General features: G+C 34.0%; 3 protein-coding genes and 1 pseudogene across 3 annotated transcripts; all 4 read left to right on the top strand.

The window, feature by feature from the left end:
- The first annotated feature begins 522 nt into the window (after positions 1 to 522).
- On the top strand, positions 523 to 3322 carry LOC108829416 (protein STRICTOSIDINE SYNTHASE-LIKE 10-like; annotated as a pseudogene).
- A 381-nt stretch (positions 3323 to 3703) lies between these two features.
- LOC130510990 (protein STRICTOSIDINE SYNTHASE-LIKE 8-like) lies at positions 3704 to 5394 on the top strand. Its single transcript, XM_057007765.1, has 3 exons — positions 3704 to 4031; positions 4282 to 4536; positions 4676 to 5394. Exons 1-3 carry the CDS (start codon positions 3745 to 3747, stop codon positions 5262 to 5264), a joined length of 1131 nt encoding a protein of 376 aa, XP_056863745.1. The 5' UTR covers positions 3704 to 3744; the 3' UTR covers positions 5265 to 5394.
- Positions 5395 to 11419: 6025 nt separating this feature from the next.
- Positions 11420 to 13282, top strand: LOC108829410 (protein STRICTOSIDINE SYNTHASE-LIKE 9-like). The gene is made up of 3 exons (XM_018603065.2): positions 11420 to 11781; positions 11993 to 12247; positions 12551 to 13282. Exons 1-3 carry the CDS (start codon positions 11498 to 11500, stop codon positions 13125 to 13127), a joined length of 1116 nt encoding a protein of 371 aa, XP_018458567.1. The 5' UTR covers positions 11420 to 11497; the 3' UTR covers positions 13128 to 13282.
- Positions 13283 to 14877: 1595 nt separating this feature from the next.
- On the top strand, positions 14878 to 16095 carry LOC108829411 (transcription factor ORG3-like). Its single transcript, XM_018603066.2, has 2 exons — positions 14878 to 15301; positions 15479 to 16095. Exons 1-2 carry the CDS (start codon positions 14996 to 14998, stop codon positions 15926 to 15928), a joined length of 756 nt encoding a protein of 251 aa, XP_018458568.1. The 5' UTR covers positions 14878 to 14995; the 3' UTR covers positions 15929 to 16095.
- The last annotated feature ends 8851 nt before the right edge of the window (positions 16096 to 24946 follow it).

Genomic DNA, 24946 nt, shown 5'->3' with positions numbered 1-24946 from the left:
TATCTTCTTCTTTTCTATTCACTTGACATCTCGAAAATAACCGGTTTTGAAAACATGTTTACCTTCTCAATAGCCAAAAAAAACTGATATAACGTCAAAACTTTCGGTTGCAGGTTACATATAATTTTCAGTCACGTGTGTTGTCAAGGACATAATAAGGAAGATGTGCTTTAAATGACATGGTTCGCTAATTATTAAAAAAATTGTACACTTCTGTAATTACCACCCACAATTTTGATATTGAGCTAAATAGGCATAAATAAAAAGTATAGTGCATTTGAAAATGTTCTAAAGTGCAAAAATTTTACAGTGTAGTATCTAAATCCCACTAACTACCATCATGACCACAATGACGATGTTCACTGAGCGTTCAGAACAGTGATTGTAGCGATCATAGCAATCCTTGTCCCGAGTAGCCAATTCAGTTACGGTATCTTCCTACCGCATGAATTCCCCGACTTGCGATCATAGCAATCCTTTGGAGAGTGTAACTTTCGATCCAGCTGGGAAAGCCGTACGTACATGAGTGTCTCCGACAGTCAGGTCTTGAAATGGTGCGGTGAGTCCCTTGGATGGACAGACTTCGCTTACACATCAGCTAACAGGTAATATATATTTCCATATTTTCAAAGAGTATGTGACCATGTAGTTCGAACTCTTATCATATTTTGTGGTACCTTTATAGGTTGCTTGTATCCATGGATTGACCAAAAAAAATTAATATGAGGCACATATTATATATATAAAACGTTAAATATTCTAAATATTTAGTTTTGTAATACTATAAAATGACATATGTTATTTAATATACGTACTAAAATAAATAAAAACAGACTTAATAAAAAAAATATTTGAAACTACGTTTAAATAAATTATATTTTTATTTTAGAAAATCTAGGAAGAAAAGAAAACAAATTATAAAAAGCATTTTTAGGAAACAAAAAGATAAGAGTAAAAAATGTTCTATGAAAAAGACAAGTAAAATATAATAGTAGTGTTTAGTAAATCTAGAAGAACTAAAACACACATCTTAGGAACTCGATCCAGTGTTAAGTGGGGCACAACGTGGTCTTTTCAGCCAAAAGAGGTAAATACTAAAAGGCATACTGCATACATATACCAAACCAGCTATTCAGCATGTGGCACCTGCCATCCGCCTCTGCTTGTATCACTATCCTGAATCTAAACAATAAAGGTAAACAGAGACTTGATATCTGGGATATTAAATATATCCACGACTTTTTAGGTATTTTATGATTTGCATTTGTTTCGTTGTTGCTGTTTTTCTATCAGGTAAAATATGTAAGTTTTAACCGGATTTATTTGATCCGTGGCATTGTGTTCAATTCAATAGATAATATGGATAGGATACTAATTCGGATTTTCAATAGTCTTTTTGGGGATATTTCAGGTTTCTAGTTCAGTTCCAATAATAATATTTTTGGTTCATATATGTTTTATATATACCGTCCTACATGATCAGTTCGGATTTTTATTTACATATATGGATTCAGGTTTCGATCTAGGGTTTTGTTTTTTCTTATAGAATATTTGAACATTTAGTTTTTTTATTCTTTCTTCTAATTTTTTACCATTTTGGTGAATATGATTTAGGCAGATGTGCGTTTGTTTGCACCAGAGTTGGAGCATGTCATGTATGTGAAGGCCATTAGGGTTATGTTTCGATAAAAAGAGCGGTGATCTTTACACTGTGGATGCCTGCTTTAGCCTTCTTGTTGTTGATCCTGCTGGTGGTTTAAGCCCAACCCTTGGTTACAGAAACTGAGGGGCAAAGTGGCAAACGTTTCGTTTCACTAATGATTTGGACATTAATGAGCATGAAGATGTGATTTACTTCACTGATACCAGCACCAGATTCCAGATAAGGTAACACAAATAGAGACACACTAAATTCTCATCATGTGGCTTTGTCTCTTCATAAAGACTATGAACTTTCTTACTCTGATGCTTAAAATTTTAACCAGTGCCGGTTTAGGTAGCAGGGGCAAGCAGTGTACCCGCCCGAGACCCGCCTAAAGTCAAAAAAATTTACAAAATAACAAAAAGTATATTATTTCCGTATTATTTTAAGTGATTTTTTAAGAATTTTTTTATTTTAAATTAAATGATGTTTTCAAGTTTCTATACAAAAATTAAATGTAATTTGATGTTTTTGACCATTTGTATTCTGCGGCTTAAATTTTTATTGATTGAATTTACTATAATTATTGATGTTTTTATAAAAATGAAAAAGACTAAATAAAAATCTGTAATTCCTTGGACTTGCAAAAATCTTTAAATCCAGTTATTGTGATAAAGAGAGAATAATAGTCAAGGGCCTAATTTTCTTTTTGCAATAAAGGGCCTAATCTTTTCTTTAGCATTTTTAGTTTCATATTTACACAATAACAAAAAAAAATATAATAGTCTAAAATTTTTACATTTACAAAATGAAAACAAATGAATAAATTTACATAAGTTGTTGTATATATTTTAATAATATTTTATAAGAAAATTAAAATAAATTAATTATAGGGGGTCTAAATTTTTTTTTTGGCCAAGCCGTTTATACTGTTAAGCTGGCCTTGATTTTAACTCTAAACAATTGTCGAGTTCAGGCAATTCTTGGCTGCTGTTTTGAATGTTGACAAGACGGGAGGGTTGATCAAGTATGACAGATCAAGCAAAAAAGTGACGGTTTTACTTCAAGGCATTGCATTTGCCAACGGCGTTGCATTAAGCAAAGACTGGTCTTTTGTATTGTTAGCTGAAACAACCACTTGCAAGATCCTAAGGCTTTGGCTCTCTGGTCCTAACGCAGGAACACAAAACATGTTTGCTCAGCTTCCGGGTTTCCCAGACAACATCAGAAGAAACTCAAATGGAGATTTCTGGGTCGCTTTACACTCAAAGAAAGGTCTTTTCGTCAAACTCTCACTCACTCAGACTTGGTTCAGAGATTTGGTGCTGAGAATTCCTGTCAGTGGCGAGCACCTGCACTCGCTCCTCACTGGAGGAAGGCCTCATGCAACAGCTTAAGCTGAGGGAATCAGGAGAGGTTTAAGATGTGCTTGAGGATAAAGAAGGAAAGAGATTGAGGTTTATAAGTGAAGTGGAGGAGAAAGATGGCAAGCTTTGGATTGGTTCTGTTCTTATGCTTTTTCTTGGTGTTTATGATTTGTAGTTGTCTTTCCATCGTTATAATTTTAAATACATGTGAATCACGTTGTCGGAACTATGCATATGTGACATAGTTGCGGTGAACTACGTCATGTGCACCTTAACTCTGTTTCTGGGACGTCCTGTTTGTATTCAAAGTTCATGTCGGTAGTGTTTCCTATTTGGACAGTAACAAAACCAAGTTAGTGGTCCCATGTTCTGATTGTTTAACTGAGAAGAATAGTTTAGTATTATCGAGACTAGTGGCCTAGAAAAGATTGTAAGGTCAAAGATCAAGAAAGATTTGTTCAGAAAAGAAACAGTATAAAGGCACTTGGCAGTTGGCACGTAAAGACAAAAGGTAGAAACATTGAATGATACATGTACGCCTTTTTGGTTAAAGAGAACACTGAGAATGAAAAAAAAAATGAAAAAAAAGAACACTGAGAATGTACCTGTGCAGCGTGGCTAACGTGTGCTTTGTCGGAAACACTTGAAAAAGAATGTATGTGTTTATCTATTTAATAGAGTGCTCAAGTGCACTATCATCATTCACATAACATTTTCTCCTGAGGGACGAGAGAGATGCCGATTAGCCAGAGAGTTTTGAAGCAGGCTGCAGTCGCTCCGGTTGTCGTAGCCATCCTTTGCTATTTCTTCTGGTCATCGCTCATCGCGTCAGACCGCCTAAAGGGCACCAAAGATGTCCTCAAACTGGCTAAGACCATCCCTCTCCCGGGCGATGGGCCAGAGAGCTTAGAATTTGATTCACAAGGTGAAGGCCCTTACGTTGGCGTCACTGACGGTCGTATTCTCAAATGGCGCGGTGAAGAGCTAGGCTGGGTCGAGTTCGCCTACTCTTCTCCTCACAGGTTCAATCCCTAACAAAAAGTTGCCAACTTTCCTATGTTTTCATTGTTCTATGTTTAATAGTAATTACACGTTTTATATGGGATTAATAGTGTATAGGTGGACGCATATAAGCTGTCTAAACCGATTTTGAGAAGTAGTTCTAAGATGTTGTTTCGCTTAAGCCTAATTTATTTATGACCGATTTGTTAGAACATTGATTTTCATTAACCTTGCTAATGAATCTGACCCGTTTTTTTTTGGTGCGTGAAGAGATAATTGTTCGAGGCATAAAGTAGTTCCAAGTTGTGGGAGGCCATTGGGACTTAGCTTCCATAAGAAAACAGGAGATCTGTACATTTGTGATGGTTACTTTGGGGTCATGAAGGTCGGACCAAAGGGAGGCTTGGCCGAGGTAGTTGTTGATGAAGCCGAAGGTCGCAAAGTCATGTTTGCGAACCAAATGGATATAGACGAAGAGGAAGAGGTCTTCTACTTCAATGATAGTAGCGATAAATACCACTTCGAGTAATTAAATTTACACCTTCGTTAATTTAAATTCACGGTCTTAATATTTTATCTGGTCGGTAACATTAACAAAACGTGGAAGCGGGAAGAGTAATTAGATACCAACTCGTGTATGTTTTATGTTTGTTTTGCTGGACAGGCAAGTGTTCTACGTGTATATGTCCGGGGAGAAGACGGGAAGAGTAATTAGATACGATATGAAGAAGAAAGAGGCCACAGTTATAATGGACAAACTTCATCTACCTAATGGTTTAGCTCTAAGCAAGGACGGATCGTTTGTACTCACCTGCGAAGGTGGTACAAATATTATCCATAGAATATGGGTCAAGGGTCCCAAAGCCGGAACCAACGAGGTTTTCGCCAAGGTCCCAGGTCCTGCGGACAATATCAGGCGCACTCCTACCGGAGATTTTTGGGTTGCATTGCATTCTAAAGACAGTTTGTTCACTCGTGTGTTTCTCACTCACTCTTTGGTTGGGAAGTTTTTCATCAAAATGCTGAAGATGGAGACTGCGGTTCATCTCGTTAATGGAGGGAAACCTCATGGAATTGTCATGAAACTCTCTGGAGAGACAGGAGAGGTTCTTGAGATACTTGAGGACAGTGAAGGGAAGACGATGAAGTATGTTAGTGAAGCTTATGAGACAAAAGATGGCAAGTTATGGTTTGGGTCTGTGTTTTGGCCGGCAGTTTGGGTGCTTGATAAATCTGTTTACGGTCTCAAATGAGTTAGCGATTGCTAACAAAAATGTAATAATTTGGTGGTATGGTCTTCTTTTTAGGAGACGTGCATCTTCTTTTGTATTTTCTTCTTGTTGTGTGAGTGGACTTTGATTCTGAAGAAATTTGGTTCTTTTTTTTTTTTTCCGTCAAGGTTATTTTTTATTAATGATAAAAGAAAAAGGGCCAAGCCCATGACTATTACAACCGAAGCCCAAAAAACCAGGCCAAAATAGTTACTCAATTGAGCCTAAAAACCTGCGGCCCAACTTGAGAAAACCCTAGACTCTACTCGGCATGCACACTGCCGCCTCGCAAATCAGACTAATCGTTGCGTGGACACGTGGTGACATCCTCGACGTCGAGGGGGCACATGTCGCGAAGGCATCACATCGGCACCGCTTGTAGTCTCTTCATCGCCGGAGACTCAATCTTCAGATCACCGGACCACACCGGATCTCCATGTCTCCGTCGATCTTCACCGCGAGCATCTTTACAAACTGTGGGACTCTAAAACCGGAGAGAGATTCCATCGCCACCGAGGCAAAATCTCACCCACCACCGTTTCTTGTACACGCCCAAGAGATAGCTTCGCAACCCACATCACCCTTACCATCGGAGAGCTTCCTTCTCCTCCGACGAGAACACAAACCAAGAAAAGCGCAATCTAAAAATTAAAAAGAAAATAGACTAAACCCTAAAAGACTAGGGGCCATAATCCGGCGACGACAGGCTATGAACGCCTTCACTTCCCGGAAACTAGAGCCGACCACGGCGGAACTGAAGAAGTTTCCCCGTCACGGAGACAAAAGACCGGCGGCGACGGAGCTGTGGGAGCCTCCATCTCCCGGAGATGGAACTCGATCTACTAGCATCTTCACCGCGCCGTCCTTTCCGCAACCGCGTCATGAGTCCACGAACAGAACCACCACGTTTGGTGACTGAACAGAACTCCGACAAGCTGAAGTCAGGAGAGACAAGGAGGAGACAAAGGCCAAAGTTTTTGCTGTGTGAGAAAGATCGGCTCCGGCGACGGCACGGATGCTCACGCGCCGACCGACCGCCGGAGCCAATCCTAGATTTACTTTCTCTCTCTTCTCTCTCTTATGTTCTTTTTCTTAGATCCGTCTGCCAAAAAAAAAATGTTTGTAAGAAATTTGGTTCAGTTGAGTAATTTAATGGAGTTTTGTGGGATTTTATAAATTTTCAAGTGATTAAAACGAAAACGAGTTGCTATATTTGATTTGATTTTACTTGATTTAATTATATACTAGATTTTGATTTTTACAACCGCGCGAGTGTTTGTTTTCAGTTTTATATAAATATATATTTATTGTATACTTTTAGCGGTATATATTTTTAACATTAATCATATATCTAAATATTTATATAACTATTTCAAATACAATAATTTTATAGTTTACATGTTATAATTAATCAATTAATTAAAAATGTAACATGTATTTGTTGCTTCTTATTATATATTTATCTTATTGTATTTTCATTTATTTATAAAACAAATTAATATATGCATTAAACAACATATTCAAAACTATTTTGTATGAAATTTATGTTTATTTTGATCCGCCAACCTTCAAAACTGAATTTCCTATTAATAATATTTTTTACGTTTATTCATTTTATACATGTATTATATAGTTTGCGAACGTTAAGTCGTTATACAATCATATTATATTTTAACATAAATATTTATATTTGTAAAGTTATCAACTTAATATAACTTTATCATATTTAGTTCAATATAATAATTTTACTTTAACATGAATTATAATTATAAAATAGACAAAATAAGATAAAAATTTTTATTTTTTCATTTTATAAATGATAGCTGAATATATATTAATGTATAATAACATTTCATTTCTAATTACGAAATTAGTTGAAATATTTATATAAATGTTTGAAAATTAAGAGTTTGTTAAAATATTTTCAACACATTTTTAAAATAAATATTTATATTTAAAATGAAAAGATATCATGATTAAAATCTTATATTATTAGATTTAATTAAATACATGTTAATTTTATATATGTATTATATAGTTTACTAATGTTAACCCATTTTACCAACGTATTATATTTTGAACATAAATACTTAAGAAAATAAAATTTAACAATTTAACAATTTAATATAATTTATCATATTTACCTCGATATAATATTTTTTCTTACAATGATTGATTATGATTATACAATAAAAATAAATTTATATTTTAATTTTATAAAATATATTAATGTATAATAATATTTCATAACCAATTTTGAAATTAGTGGAAATATTTACAATTTGAAAGTTAAGATCTTGTTAAAATCTTTTAAAAAGATTTGTTAGAATTTTAAAATATATATTGATATTTAAAATGAAAAATATCAAAGATATTATAATTAAAGTAGTTAAAATATTATATATATTATTAGTGTTAATAAAATACATTTAATAAAAACTATAGGATGGTCTAAATTAAAAAAAAAAATCACACATGAAAGAAGTCATGGCTTCTGTTTTAATATATAAGATTTGTTAAACAATATTCTTATTGTTAATCATTTTAACCATTTTTCATATAATGATTTACAATCATTTATGATGTACATCTGGTTAGGGTTCTTGGTTAACTTTTCTTTTTTTGCTGGAATCTTATAATTAAGCACTACTCTACTTCAATTGGTTTCTGATCTGAAGTTTGGTTTGACTAACCTGCTAAATATGAATTAGTACTAGAGTTTAAAATGCAACTTAAGTTCTTGCCACTTTTAAATTTAATGGACCACTAAAAGTTCGAAAAAAAAAAGTTATGCTAAATGCTAAAGCCTATCTCTGATATTCCATATGTTTCTAAATAAGTCTCATTTTGACATTTTTCACACAGATTAAAAAAGTGACATAAATATATGTAAATTGTTTATAAAATCAATGCAGTTTACAATTAATTTTCAGCTGAAAGTAATTATAATTTACATTGGAATTGTTAAATAATAAAACATAGAGTATATTTTAAATTGCATAATCAGTGAAAGAAAACAATACATTCAAAAGAATTAATTATTAACCTTAGTAACAACATAATCAGTGGTTGGGCTGAGGTTTTGACGGTCGAATTAATTTTCTGGCAACTTTTTGATGGTCAGTTTTGTTTCTGACATTTTTACCCATGCGAAGACCTGAACTGATTTTTTTTTTCTTTTTTTTGATTAACCTGGGGTATCCCGGACTTATGGAAGGGCTCAGACTAATCCCCAAGGGGAGGTGCAGCCCACGGATAGATCCTTTCTCCAGATATGCAAATGAGCCATAAAGCATAGGTCCATATCCGTGTTGGTGTCCAGAAATCATGACTTAGTTCCCTCTAGCAGGGTTCGAACTCACAATCTGGATGCAGGAAAGAGTCCGTCCTTACCATTGGGCCACGATGTTCTGGACGACCTGAACTGATTTTATCATTTTCCTTATGTTCTTCTAATTACATATCAAAAGTGATTATAATGATTGATGTTAGCGGACCAATTAAACGTTCAGCGTATGAATAGTATTTGTAGGCTTCTTGTTTGCATCTTTGCTTAAAATCTGCATCGTCTGAAAAAGTTAATAAATTGTTGGCTGAGATCTAGGTTGCAAACAAACTAAAGATGACAGTTTAAATTTTGTATGTTCCCATTTTTCTAGTGTTCCTATTTTTTGGACTATTTAACTATTAGCTATTTCTAAAACATGCATGTATAATTGATTTTATACATATTAAATAGATTAAATATTAATAACAAATATATAATTTTATGTAATTATTATTTTACGTTAATAGTTTTAGTAAGTATAATTAATATTTTTGAAGTTTGTAACTTATTATTATTAACTAATAAAAATATATACAAACATAAAAGATATTTTTAAAGAAATTTTAAGAAAATATCATTCTAGTACAGAAGGATTAATATATATCAAAAACCAAACAAATTGTAATTAACAATGAAAATGGCCATTCGTCTAGTTGTAAACTTATAGTGGAGAAAGATCTTTTTCTTAATGCGATTCATGTCTGTAAAAGATGTACGAGGATCCGCTGATGTGATCATGTGGAATAAGGGGGAGCGCCCAGCCCTTTCCCCTTTTCCAGCTTTAAATATTTTGCATGTTTTTTTTTTTGTAAATAAATATTTTGCATGTTTATTTCTCAAAATAATATAGTAGCTATGAAATTACAGTATTTTGAATAATCATAGTGTACGTTGTCCAAAAAACAACGACGTCTAATCAAGGAGTTATTATCCAGGATCTAAATTTGATCGAGATCCGTTTCGGATCCGGCTCTTGCTAATAAAATCAAGAATTTTTCAAAACCAAATTTGCATTTGGATATCATAATTTTTAAATCCGAATATATAGATCTGGATCCGTATTTATAAAGTATATTTAGACTTTTTAAGTTTATTAATAATTATATTTGATATATTAATATTTATTCATAAAACAAGTTTTATAATATTATATTTTAATTTTAAATTATTATATTATATTCATATTTATATTATAAATCTTGTACAAATATTTAACTTATTTATTATTTTAGAATTTTCATATTTAAAAAAAAAATATTTTATTAATTATTTTTACAAATCCAGATCCAGATATCTGCGGATAATATGATATATAGACGGATACCCGGAATCCGAATATCTGGCCTACGAATCCGAATCCAGATACTACATCCACATATCCAACAAATCCGAATACCCCAAATTTCCCGAATATCCGGATTTGTCATACTCTTTAGTAAAAACTGTATAGAAAATTTATGTGCTCTCTTTTGATAAAATGACATTTTTTTCTATTAAAATAGAGTCACTATTTTTATCTATTATTGACAAGCATAATAAGTAGGGATAGACACGGACATCCTAAATTTTAAAGATATATATGATCCGGTCCACCCCGTAAAAATAATCAACTTTTTGATTTGATTCGATTTGTGATCTTCTGGATATTCAGTGCTAAGAATATCCGGAAAATCAATATATTTTATCAGATATCCGTTCGATCCGTCGATCTGATAAAAATAGTAAAAAATTTATTTTTGGAAAAATATTTTAGAAAAGGAAATTTTAATAAATAATGATATTTCATTACAAACTATTTTAAAACTACACACTTTTAAAAATTTAATGACCAAATAACTAATTTAGTTGATAAAATAACTAAAAATCTACATAGAGATTTATATATACATGTTGTATGCATATGTATATTACAGATTGTATCATATATCCGTTTTTTAAAAAATAAGTATTTGTGATTTACTCCTGATTTGACGGTTATTGAATTTTAGTATTTGTTTAGATTCATAAAATTATGGATATCCAGATTTTTTGGATCAAAATGAATAATAGATCGGATCAAATTTTACAGATATTCTGTCCATCCCCGTTAATAAACTATTTATTTAAGGTTACCGAGAGACGAGAAAGATGTCGATTAGCCAGGTTGCAGCAGTTCCGATTGTCTTAGCCATAGTTTGCTATTTCTTCTGGCCATCAATCATTGCGCCGGACCACCTAAAGGGCAAGAAAGACGTATTATAGTTGGTATAGAATTACAGTATTATGACTAATCATACGAATATGCTGTCAAAAAGAAGGCGGCTATTCATACGTGTAGGCAGTCAAAAAAGATAGTCGAACTTAATTATATGCAACACTGTGAATATTTACTGAACTATTTTTTTTGTTATAAAAAATATTTCAATTTTCATGTATTCAAATTCGATTTGTTCATTCTAGATAATAATAGATACCAGATAAGATCATATTCAAGATACACAAAACGCATTTCTCTTGCCATAGGATAAGACTTGCGTATAACGTAACAAGAGAAGTATACTCGTGGCTATGTCAGATTTGGACACTTTCTATTTTTATTAACCTCACGTTTCAGAAACTACAACCTTAACTAGTACAAAACTTTTTCCTAAAAATAAAAATGTTACACTCGATGATTCCACACATGGATTCCACTCATGGTATTAATATTTTACAGCTGTCACTTCGACAGAAATGGAAATACGTGTATATCGTTTCTGCATCCACACAACAAAGAAATATCTACATTCCTTTGTCCATTACGTCTGATGTTATATAACTACAGTATTATCACTTTGATCATGTAAGCTAACAACAGCTAGTGTTACACACGTCTCTTCAACCAACATATTTGCCTCTGGTGAAAATAATGCCGATTAGTGAGAAAATTCCGACTTGGGCCGTTGTTCCGGCTACTTTTGCCGTCTTTTCCGTAATTTCGTATCAGATCCTAATCGCGCCGGACAATTTGAACGGCACCAAAAATGTATTGTCGATGGCTAAGACCATACCACTTCCTGTCGATGGACCAGAGAGCATCGAGTGGGATCCGCAAGGAGGGGGTCCTTATGCTGCTGTTGTGGACGGCCGTATTCTCAAGTGGCGTGGAGATGGTCTCGGTTGGGTTGAGTTCGCATACACATCTCCTCACAGGTTTTTCTTTGTATTACAACGTTTATTAATTAGAGCACACCAACACATGCGTAGTGACCAAATAATTTGAGGAAAACAGAACAATTTGTTTGATTATTTATTGTGCTTCAGCCTTTTCATACTTTTTTCCTATTCAATAAAATTAGAAAATATATATATTTTCAAGTTTTTTAATACAATAACAGTGATGTATTGTTCATGCTGTACGTAGAGGAAACTGTTCACGGCATGAAGTAGTACCTACATGTGGAAGGCCACTTGGACTTAGTTTCGAGAAGAAAACAGGAGACTTGTACATCTGTGATGGTTACTTTGGGGTCATGAAAGTGGGGCCAGAAGGAGGCTTGGCTGAGTTGGTAGTGGACCAGGTTGAAGGTCGCAAAGTAATGTTTGCGAACCAGATGGATATTGACGAAGAGGAAGATGTCTTCTACTTCAATGATAGTAGTGACAAGTATCATTTCAGGTATGTTTTAGGCTTTACCAAACTTATATATGCCCTTACTTACCTAATGTTCGAAATGTTTTACCTAACGTTTAAGCTTTACTTAACGTTAATTCTAATGTGTTTTTTTTGTCCCAACGAAACACAAATTTTAGTAGTTTAATTTTTTCTTTTTCAATTTGTAAATAACAAATAAATGGATAGAAATTGTAGTGTGTTTCCGGTTACATTTTACCATAAAGTTTAATGTATAAATGCTAACGCAAAACAATTAGCATTTGAACAAATCTAAATTTACATCTAACTGTGATTTTTGTTGGTCAGGGAAGTATTTTACGTGACTGTCAACGGTGAGCGGTCAGGAAGAGTGATCAGATACAACAAGAAGACGAAAGAGGCCAAAGTTGTCATGGACAATCTCCGTTGTAACAACGGTTTGGCTCTAAACAAAGATAGATCTTTCTTAATCTCATGTGAGTCTGCCACTGGCCTTGTCCATAGATATTGGATTAAAGGTCCTAAAGCCGGGACTCGTGATATCTTCGCCAAGGTTCCTGGTTATCCTGACAACATCCGTTTAACACCCACGGGTGATTTTTGGATTGGCATACACTGTAAGAAAAACTTATTTGGAAGACTGGCCGTGAATAATTATCAGTGGTTAGGTAAGTTGGTTGAAAAGACGGTGAAGTTAGAGTTGTTGATTGGGTTAGTGAACGGGTTTAAGCCGCATGGGGTCGCCGTCAAAATATCCGGGGAGACGGGGGAGATAGTTGAGATACTTGAGGACAAAGAAGGGAAGACAATGCAGTATGTGAGTGAGGCTTATGAGAGAGATGATGGTAAGATATGGTTTGGGTCGGTTTTTAAGCCTGCCGTATGGGTTCTTGATCGCAAGTGAGTAGTTCCGTTTGTTGTATGTACGTAGTCATGTTATGTAAGTTCAAGTGTCTCTTGTTTGGTGCTTGTACTTTTGAATATAGACATGCTTGCAGAGTATATGCATCCATATTGTACCATGTAAACTTTCAGTTACTAAAGTACTTCTTGCTGGTATGACTTTTATGTTTCACACTTTCCTCTGCTCTCTGTTTTTGCTCAAACCAGTGGGCGAACGAATCGGAAATATTTTAAGTCACGGGTCAATGTCAATGTGGTTTGATTAGGTTCGACCGAGACGTACAAAACTGAATTTAATAATGTTTTATATATAATATGCATATGTTAATAAATAAATTTAGAAAATAGCAAACTAAAATGTAACAAAAGTAATAAAACAACCTAATAGTTTAAATCTAAATCAATAGAAAAAAATACATTTAAAGTTTATTTTTCAGATTTTTATTATTATAAATCTTTATTATTTTTAAAACAATTATATATACATTGTGACGGTCGTTGATTTTTTATGTTTGAATTTGGTGAAAATAGAATTTTTTGATCGTTCTCTTCCATTGCTTAGTACACTGCAAAAGTTTTGAAGAGAACATTAAAGATACCATAAGCTTTCAATTATTAATTTCACCCAAAAAACAATAACTTGAAAAGTATAAAATACCTTGCGAAATGTCATAGATTTAAAAAGAAAAAAGATGTCAAAGACAGAAATACTTTAAGTTGTAGTTTATCATTAACCATATTTTTTATTTTGAAAAAAAAAACTAGTTATTTTATTAACAAAAATTTTATTTACTATATGAACCAGGATTTAACTGGTTCGTTGGGTCACCGGTTCCCGAATTTTTAACGGTTCAATATGGATTTTTAACCGGTTCAATTTTGATTGAGTTTTAGCATTAACCCAATCCGGCTTGGTGTTCGGTTCGCGGTTGAACTCGGTCCGACCACCGGTTTAGTCCGGGTTTAAAAACACCGGCTCAAACATAGTTGCTCCTCTTCTTCCTTATCTTCCTTATCGTACCTCTCTTCTTCTCTCCTTCCTCTTGTTTACAGGCCCATTGTGTAAGCCAACTGAATATAGAATTGGTACAGGCCCATTATGTTAAAATTACGCCCAGTAAAGGGTTTTAATAGGCCCAATTATGAGATAAACTAGAAACCTAGAGTTATGGAAACCGATTCATATTTACCGTTTGGAATAACTTTGACATGTTCCTTGAAATATAAGTCTGATGTCTGAATCAGAGAAACATAATTTGCTTAATTGTTTGAAGGTAATGATTGAAGTTGACCCTAGGTCGATAATGCCTTTACATGATAGATCACCGACCGTTGTTTATTGAATTTAACATTTATTATAATTACCAAATAAAATGTTTCTTCTTTTTTTGGTAGGTCAACAAATAAACAAAATGCTTATGTATCTGCTTACAACTTGCTTATGTATAGGCTTACAAGTTACAACATTAGAATATTTTGCCCGAACCTTCTTCCACCTGATGATTTCCACGAGCCTCCAACACTTTCTTGACGCTGAGTCATCTTTCAATATGTGAACTCTAATTCTTTATAGTAAATGAGTGTACTCTTAATGCATGCAATATTCTTATTAATGGTGACTGGACATAGCTCTCCGTGGTAAGTAGACTCTGGCATGTGCCCACTTACGTCCTGAGATCCAAATATTTCTCTTTATAGTATAAGTAAGTCGTATAACACTTCGGAAACACTATAATATAGTTTCTCAAATTTTATTTATTTAATTTATCCTATTATCGGCATAAATATACGCTTGAACTTAAACATCCACCTATAGTTCAGGACAATCCCAAGTTTAAGAGAAACCAGAATTTCATTAATCAAACAAAAATGTGTGCACTAGTCCCTCCAGTGTTCCCAAACTTTGGGTGGCCGTCGACAGGAGAGTACGAGAGTTACTACCTGGCCGGAGAGAACCTCGACGACTTTACGTTTCTTGATTTTCCAGCACAAGAGACATATGGAGTGGAACATCATCAGGAGATTCAGGAATTGTTGGGGGTCTCTGTTCCGTCCGAGGGCAATGGGGTCGTGACCAAGAAGCTTAATCACAATGCTAGTGAGCGTGACCGTCGCAAGAAGATCAACTCTTTGTTCTCGTCTCTCCGTTCATGTCTTCCAGCTTCTGATCAGTCGGTAAGTAGCTACTCCGTATATAGTCTAATCAGTTTTACCTCAAAACCGATTAGCAATAATTAGATAATTAGTCTGCTTATTACATTATTTTGATGTGATATTTATAATACGATTGTCTATACCATTTAGAGAAAGAATATTGAATTAACTTTTTTTTCTTTAATTACTTTTTGGCAGAAGAAGTTAAGTATTCCTCAGACGGTTTCTCGGAGCTTGAAGTACATACCGGAGCTACAAGGAGAAGTGAAGAAGTTAATAAAAAAGAAGGAAGAACTCTTGGTGCGAGTATCGAGTCAAAGAGACATTGAACATTACGTTGAGCCGCAACCAAAGGCCGTTACACGTTACGTCTCGACCATTTCTGCGACTAGGCTTGGAGACAACGAAGTGATGGTCCAAATCTCATCGTCCAAGATTCATAACTTTTCAGTATCTAATGTGTTAAGTGGGTTAGAAGAAGATGGGTTTGTTCTTGTGGATGTTTCATCTTCAAGGTCTCATGGAGAAAGGCTCTTCTACACTTTACATCTTCAAATGGGAAATATAGATAATCACAATCTGACGTGCGAAGAGCTAAACCAGAGAATGTTGTACTTGTATGAGGAATGTGGAAACTCGTTTAGATGATCATCTGTTCCTATTTCTTTTAGTTATGTCATCCTTTTCTCAACATCTAACGTTCACGTAGTCGAGTTGTTTCGTTTATTTTTCCTGTCGAAGTCAATGACCGATTATTACATTTACATGCTACTGAATATTGACTGATTACTATGAAATTCATGTTACCGCTAAAACCTTCTATTTTTATCTATACTTTAGTCTTTGGTTGCCAAATCTTTTGTCGTCTTCTACTCTTCGTTTATGTATTTTTAATTATTTTACATATTGTTAACAGTTAGTTGTATATAGTGTATTAATAAAATCAACAAAGACAAAAGTGGTAACTAATATTATATAATAGACAACAATATATTATTTGGTTTAAAAAGACAATATATTATCTATCTTATTAAAACAGGAACATTACAACTTTTTCTAGGTGGATTTTTAAAGGTGGACCTCATATATTTAAATTAAATGTCTCATTCTTTATATATATTACGTACCATAGTCTAACTTTGCATTGATGTATTCCCTTAAATACAATTCTTCTTTTTGTCCATATTCCATATATGATTTTTACATGTATTACATGTCGATTTAAATAAGATATATACTAAGAATACTAAAAAATAGTAATCGTTCTATAATTACCCTATACAATTCATTTTAAATTGATCAGTATATTTTCATTGGCCATATTAATTTTATTAGTATGAATAACATTAGGTAGATAAGTCATAGACACATACATAAAGATATGACTATTCTTATAACTACGTTGGGCATAATCTACTTTCTAAAACAAATAACACATAGCTTCATATATTGTATAGAATATAGTAATATTGTATAGTATTATACTTATACAATAATACTAAAAACAAACCAAATGAAATATAAAATATATCGAAAATGCTTTGAACCATTACACACAAAATATATTAGACCTCAGAGATAAAACTCGCTTTGAAATTACGTAACAATTATTTTAAAAAATTAAATTTCGTAATGTACAAAAAAAACATAAGTTTTATATAAAATTTTGTGTTACAATAAAAAGACACAACTCGTGCTTGCAAAATGTTATTTTTACATACGAAAGACAGTTTTGATATTGTTATTTAAACACAAAATTGAATTATACAAACTCGATACTACATAAAACTAAACAATATAGAATACATTTTAAAAATAAAACCCGTGCGGGTGTGCATATGTTTATATAATATATAAATATATTATGTTACACATATTTTCATATAAATAATATCCCAATGTAAGTTTTGTATGATAAATGTTGAAAATACAAAATATATAGCACTATATATTTTAAATAATACAGAAAAAATCTACTTTACGTTATTATAAAATTTAAAAATCAAATTTAGTAATTAAACACATTGCTTACTTAAACACATTAGTACACATTGTTATTTATCAAAATTTTATATTAATACACATTGGCGATCATGTATAACATTTAGTAAAAACAAAGATAAAAAAAATGATTCCCGCTCGGTCGAGCGGGTCATGATCTAGTTTGGTTTAAAAGGCGATCATCTTTTGCGCCACCGCGCAAGAAGCACCGTGGCAATGGCCCAAACGCCTCAATCCTCTAAGGCGAACCAAGTTTTCTCAAGGCCCTCGCCGTGGTGTACCATTGGCTTCATAAGCGCGCCTTGTGTTTTAACTTTGACGGAACCTTAAAACATCTTGGAATTCTATCACTACTTTGACAACCATTTAAATATCCTAATATTTATATCCTCAGAGCATTATCATCCCATAAACCCACCAAAGGAGTTTTTTAAATAAAAAAAATCTTACTTTTTGTCTTGTAAAAATAAAAAATTAAAATGCATCAATCGCGGGTCGCTACATGTCGGTGGGACCCGCGAACAATGCACAAAACCAATAATAAACGTTTCTTTTCTCACGTCGTTGTCTCTTTTTTCCTAGGTTTCACCCCAGCTTTTTCCCCTAAAACCTTCCTTCAGATCCCGCGATAACAATGCTCTTAGAATTTTAGGTTTTGTTTGATTTGAGCAATTGAATTTAGTTTTTAGTTTCAAATTCTTTGTTTTGGTGTTTTGGATTTTATCAGTGTGACCATAGCTGACCATATTGGTGTGTATAAGACTGTTTGGTATAGCTGACTAAGGCTAGTGTTGTACAGTATACAAGTCTACTCTATAACTATCTTCTGTACGTAACTATAGAAATAGTTACACGTCTGTAGCTAACACATAAACACACTTTTAACCTAGGAACATCTATCAATGCTTATCTAAGAGTATCCTCATCAGTGAACCCCCCTTGGGGTTCACAACTTTTTTTTTTAATTTTTTTTTACTTTTTCCGTTTTCTTCTAAAAAAAAAAAACCGACCATTAGAAGGCCGTCACGTGGCGAACTCGTGGCGACCCGAGTTCATCCCGACGACCTCCAAACAACCGAGTTTGTCACTGTTCATTATTTTAATAATTCTTTTTTTGGGGAAACGTGTGAACTCCCCCATGAACTTTTGATGGGGTGCTCTAAGTTCCTCTACAGCTGTATATAAGAGAAATTCTTGGGTTCACCCCTAGAGTGAATCTTTAGGTTCACCCAACCAATAGAATTTCGTTATTTCATATTTAGTATCTCTTAAAAAAGGAAACAAAATATTGTCAAATTATATTAATATTTTTAAACTAAAAAATAAAACTAATAAAATTAATATTAATTGCAAACAAAAATACATTTTAGAAAAATATATTTTTAATACCATCAGCCAAACACTAAACTCTAAACCCTAAATCTTAAACCCTAAATCCCTGGGTAAACCCTAAACCCTTGGGTAAATCATAAACCTTTATGATTTACCCAAGGGTTTAGAGTTTAGTATTTATGATTTACCCAAGGGTTTAGGGTTTATCCAGGGGTTTAGGATTTAAGATTTAGGGTTTAGGGTTTACCTAAGGGTTTAGGATTTAGTATTTATGATTTACCCAAAAGTTTATGATTTACCCAAGAGTTTAGGGCTTAGTATTTAGGGTTTAGGGTTTATTGTTTTGCTGATTTTGTTAAAAATATTTAAAAAAAATCCAAAGATTTAAGATTTATCCAAGGGTTTACCATGGATTTAAGGTTTATGATTTAGGGTTTAGTGTTTTGCTGACGGTATTTTAAATATAAAATCTTTTTTTGCGACTACTAATATTTTCTATTTATTTTTTATTTTAAAAATATAATAAAACTTGACAATATTTTGTTTCCTTTTTTAAAAGATACTGAATATGAAATAACGAAATCTTATTGGTTGGGTGAACCCAAATATTTCTCTGTATATATAACTAAGAGCATGTTTATTGATGTTAACTAAGATGCTTAACATTAATTACAAGTAAAATAAGAGAAAAAAGAAAAAAAGAGAAGAAATGTACCTTATCTAAGGACAATAAGCTACGTTCTTTAGTCCACATGTCGTATAGATTTCTTCTTTTCTTTCTTTTTCTCTCTTTCTTTCTTTTTCTGGCGTCATATTTCTTCTTTTCTTTCTCTCTCTTTTTTTTCTCTTTCTCTTTAAGAGTTAAGAACTTTAAATGAGTTTTACCAATAAACATGCTCTAACCCATGTTTGAATGCATCCTATCCATAAGGCGAGTGCCTTAGAGCGTCATGCGCCGTTTAAAACACAGATTATATTAATAAGTTATAATTTGGTTTTTGGGGAATTGTTAAGATTTAATTATATAATTTTGTTATATACTAAATGTTTGGCTCTATCCGGTGCGGGTGATAGTACTAAGAGATGGTCCTGACATTTAAAGGGTACGTTAGGAAACATTAGAGTACATGAAAAAGAGAAGGCATTGTTATCCATTGATCTTGGAGTTTGTGTATAAAGAAGTTCACTTTGGCCAGGTTAGGAAACGTTAGAATACATGATAAAAGAGAAGTCATGGTTATCCATTGATCTTGGAGTTTATATATAGAGAAGTGCACATTAGCCAGATTGCAAAACTATAAAGAAACAAATAATAAAAAATTTGAATCAGAAAAGTAACATTCTCATCTTTAACAGAAAACACGACCTCACAAAATGTCTTCGCAAAATGAATACTTAATTTGTTTTTCTTGAACAAATTTATTTTCTTTTTTTGTTGCAATATATATCTATTAATTATGTATAATTGTCTCCGTTTTCGTTTTCATTTTCTTAGCGTTTCACGATTTTAAAACATTTATTCTCATTTATTTGGCTTTGTTAAAAGAGAAATTTACAGGATCATAATTGTAACTTCCGGAGTATTATATTAATCTAATTCAGGGTCACAATAAGAATCTATGAAGCCTCACTGATTCACATTTACAATTTTCCGTTCTTGAAAGAATAACTAAACCAGAACATATTTTATTTTCGACAGACATCAAGTGGACCTCAGTTTTTATAAAGAACTAGATTAGGACCCGTCCTAAAAGGCGGAAATTGATTTGTCAAATTTCAATTAATAATATATGGTATATATAATATGTGTATATAATATTATATATATTTTGTGTAACATATATATATATATATATATATATACATATTAGACATATATATAATATTTTATTAAATATATATAGAATTTTATAGTGTTATAATTTGTGTTGTACTTGTTATTAGTTTGTATTTAATCTTCTTTCATTTTTAGTATAATAATTTGCCTTGTCACACTTTTTACTTTTTAACTTATACACATAGTTATACCCTTTTTCAAAAAAAAAAACTTATACACATAGTCTCGTAAAATGTAATATATAAAAAACATATTTAAAAATCTACTGACCATATGCCACCATTATTTGGTTGTTTGAACAAAAAAAAAAATCATGTTCTTGCAGAACTGTGTATGTTGTGATATGATGTAGGTGAAGAGTAAATATATGGAAGTAAAGTTAGTGATACGAACATGAGCCTATGTTGGTCTATGCCACAATTATTTGGTTTTTGGAAGATCAATGAGTATAAGCATACACTGTCTTTTGTATACTTATGTTGTAAATGAGTCGGATATTTTTTCTCTTATGTCTGGAATAATATGGAACTCGTTGATTTAAAAGTGTTCAGTTTTATATGATCTAATTATATTAAGAGATTAACCAAAAATATTATAAAAGTGTTACTGGTTAGGTTTAACTAATCTATATTGGTTAAGATTTGGTTTAATTTAAGTTGGTAGGTTGCATTGTATAGGAGGCATGATATATTCTAGCAACAACTATGAAAGAGTCCAAAATTTAAATGAAGACTTCAAATAGTAGATAATCCCTAAATTAATAGATTAGATGGCTTTGTTTTAAAATCAAAACCGTACCTAATTAAGATAAAGCTATTAAAAACTGAAATGCTTATGTATAGGCTTACATCATCAAGATGCTTATTATAAGATTTTCAAAAAAAAAACAATTGAGATGCTTATGTATAGGCTTACAACAACCAAATGTCTGGGAGGACGAAGCCAAAATCATCTTCCACCTGATCACCACACGCCTCCAACAAGATCTTATGCTGACTCATATTTCAGTATGTAAATTAATCTTATTATAGTTTTAATATGCCTCTTTAATTCCTATACATTATATCCAAGGATGACTGGACCTTGCGCATGCGTGGAACATAAGCTCTTCAACGAAATGATGGCCCAAACCCGTCTCGACAGTTTCTGCCACTATGCTTGGAGAGAATGAAATGATGGTCCAAATCTCATCGTCCAACATTCCTAACTTTTCAATATCTAATGTGTTAAGTGGGTTAGAAGAAGATGATGGGTTTGTCCTCGTGGATGTTTTATCTTCAGGGTTTCAAGGAGAAAGGCTTTTCTGCACTTTGCATCTTCAAGTGGACAATATTGATGATGACAAGCTGAATTGCACAGATTTAAGTCAGAGGATGTTGTACTTGTATGAGGAATGTGGGTACTCATACAACGATTCATGGTTGCAGAAATTCCCACAAGCATATTGTGTCTTCGAGGCGGGTGGATGCTCAGACCATATGCGCTGTCGGATTGTGATTCAGGAGGGGACGGCTAGAGTTCGCAAACCTTTTAAGTTCATCAATGCAGTTGCTGACTTCCCGGAGTTTCTGCCTTTGATTCAAGAATTTTGGGCTAATACAGAACCTCTGTTTAATTCTACTTCGGCAAAGCATCGCTTGTCTAAGAAGTTAAAGCTACTGAAACCACTTCTGAGAAAACTGAGTAAGGATCATATTGGAGAAATTGAAAAAAAAACGAAAGAAGCTTGGAGCATTCTCTGCGATCGCCAGAACGCAACAATGCTCAACCCAACACAAGAAAACATGAAGAATGAATCAATAGCCTATGACCGCTGGAATTTTCTTTCTACTCTAGAGGAGAAAATTCTTAGTCAAAAGGCAAAAGTTCATTGGTTGGATATAGGTGATGGTAACAACAAGAATTTTCATCGAGCTGCTAAGGTGAGGGAAGTTAGAAATGCAATCCGAGAAATTCAGAGAGCAGATGGTACAACAGTGACGAGTCAAGATTAAACAGCTCTTGGGGTTTGAATGTGATGAGATTGACATGAGGTTGCTGGATAAAGATGTATCAGCGGAAGAGATTAAGAATGTTTTATTTGCAATGGCTGCAAATAAGTCCCCAGTACCTGATGGTTTTAGTTGTGAGTTCTACAAATCAGCTTGCCCTGTTATAGATAATGACTTTGTTGTCGCAGTGCAGTCATTCTTCACCAAGGGTTTTCTGCCCAAAGGTATTAATTCTACTATCTTGACTCTCATTCCGAAGAAAGACGAAGCAACAAGAATGGGAGATTACAGACCCATATCTTGTTGTAATGTCTTGTACAAGGTGCTGTCGAAAATCTTGGCGAACATGTTGAAAAAAATACTCCCAAAATTCATCTCCACTAATCAGTCAGCCTTTATAAAAGACCGGCTTCTTATGGAAAATGTACTACTCGCTTCTGAGCTGGTTAAGAGCTACCATAAAACATCAATATCATCTAGATGTGCAGTGAAGATTGATATCTCGAAGGCATTTTACTCAGTTCAATGGCCTTTCTTGCTATCTATCCTCTCTGCAATAAAGCTACCAGAGAAATTTGTGCTTTGGGTGAAGAAGTGTATTAAGCTAGCCTCCTTTTCAGTTCAGATCAATGAGAACTGGCTGGATACTTTAATAGTACCAGAGGGCTACGTCAAGGATGTTCTCTCTCACCGTATCTGTTCGTCATATGCATGGAAGTTCTATCTAAATTGTTGAATAAAGCTGCTGTGGAGAGAAAGATAGGGTATCACCCATACTGTCAAGAGGTTCAGCTGACTCATCTCTGTTTTGCGGATGATCTACTGGTGTTCTCAGATGGAAAAAAGAGCTCAGTCGAAGGGATACTGCAGGTCTTCAAAGAGTTTGCAGGCATGTCCGGTCTCCACATAAGTCTGGAAAAATCGACATTGTTTTTGGCTGGGGTATGTGAGGACAGAGAAGCTATCTTAGCGCAGTTTCCATTTGAGGTGGGGACACTACCGGTCCGGTACCTTGGTGTTCCACTCCTAACAAAGCGTATGACGTCGAGCGATTATTCTCCTTTGATAAACAGAGTCAAAAAACGCATCACATCATGGACGGCTAGGCAGCTCTCTTTTGCGGGTCGCCTGCAACTAATTGGTTCTGTTATTCACAGCATAACCAACTTTTGGATGTCAGTTTACAGACTTCTGACACAGTGTATTAAGGAGATTGATCAACTTTGTTCCTCTTTCTTGTGGTCTGGACCAGCGATGAGCTCAACAAAAGCAAAAATTTCTTGGGATAACGTATGTCGGCCGAAAGAGGAAGGTGGCCTTGGTTTACGATCTCTCTCGGAAACAAACAGGGTATGCTGTCTAAAACTCATCTGGCGTATAGTGTCTCAGTCTACTCTATGGGTTCAATGGGTTAAAAGATATCTGATACGGAAAGGCTCATTCTGGAGTATTAGTGAAACAAGCTCGCTTGGATCATGGATTTGGAAGAAGCTGCTGAAGTATAGAGCTCTTGCTAGATCTTTTGTAAAAGTTGAAATACGATGTGGGGCCTCTACTTCATTCTGGTTCGACGAGTTGTCCTCATTGGGAAGGATTATTAATCTCACACAAATGCAAGGATGCATCGTGCTTGGGATAAATCTCAATGCTACTGTAGAGTTTGTTGTCCAACATTATCGGAGTCGCCGTCACAGAGCAGAAAACTTGATCACCATCGATAAGGAGATACTCAGGTTGAGAACGCAAGGACTTAATACAGAGGACGATGTGGTTTTGTGGAAAGGGAAGGGAGATGTGTTCCGACCATGTTTCGACACAAACCAGACTTGGAAACTAACTCGTGCGCAGCAGAATAAGGTGCAGTGGTTTAAGGGTATCTGGTTCTCTGGATCAACTCCTAAATATGCTGTCATGACCTGGATTGCAGTACACAACCGCCTGGCAACAGGAGATAGACTACTGCAGTGGAACCCTCTTGCGAATGCTCAATGCACTCTATGCAATTCTGATGTTGAAACCCGAAGCCATCTCTTCTTCAGCTGCTCTTACACAGAGACAATCTGGAGAAATCTTACAAAGCAGCTTCTTGGACAGGGCTACACGCATGTGTGGTCTCAAGTTCTGGAGCTACTCTCGACACATTCCTCAGAGGTGACAAGTTTCCTTCTCAGATATGTGTTTCAGGTTTCAGTTCATACAATTTGGCTTGAGAGGAATGGTAGAAGACACGGCAAGGCCCAGAGACCCCCGAGCCTTCTCATCAGTTTTATCAACAAGCAGACAAGGAACAGAATCAGTTCACTAAAAGGACGAGGAGGGAAATCACTCCAACAAGCAATGGTGGTTTGGTTCTCATCTAGAGATTAGAGGGGATTTGAAACATCAAAACTGATCCAAAAAATGTCTCAAATTTCAGACTAAAGTTGCACTAGTTTGTACAAAAGCCTTTTTTGATTTGAATAAATTTAACATTCTTTCAAAAAAAAAAAAAAAGAATGTGGGTAC

The sequence above is a fragment of the Raphanus sativus genome, chromosome 4 (assembly GCF_000801105.2).
Source record: "Raphanus sativus cultivar WK10039 chromosome 4, ASM80110v3, whole genome shotgun sequence".
In the NCBI taxonomy this organism is placed as follows: domain Eukaryota; kingdom Viridiplantae; phylum Streptophyta; class Magnoliopsida; order Brassicales; family Brassicaceae; genus Raphanus; species Raphanus sativus.
Note: the sequence above shows the minus strand (reverse complement) of the source record. Positions and strands in the feature narration are given on the sequence as shown.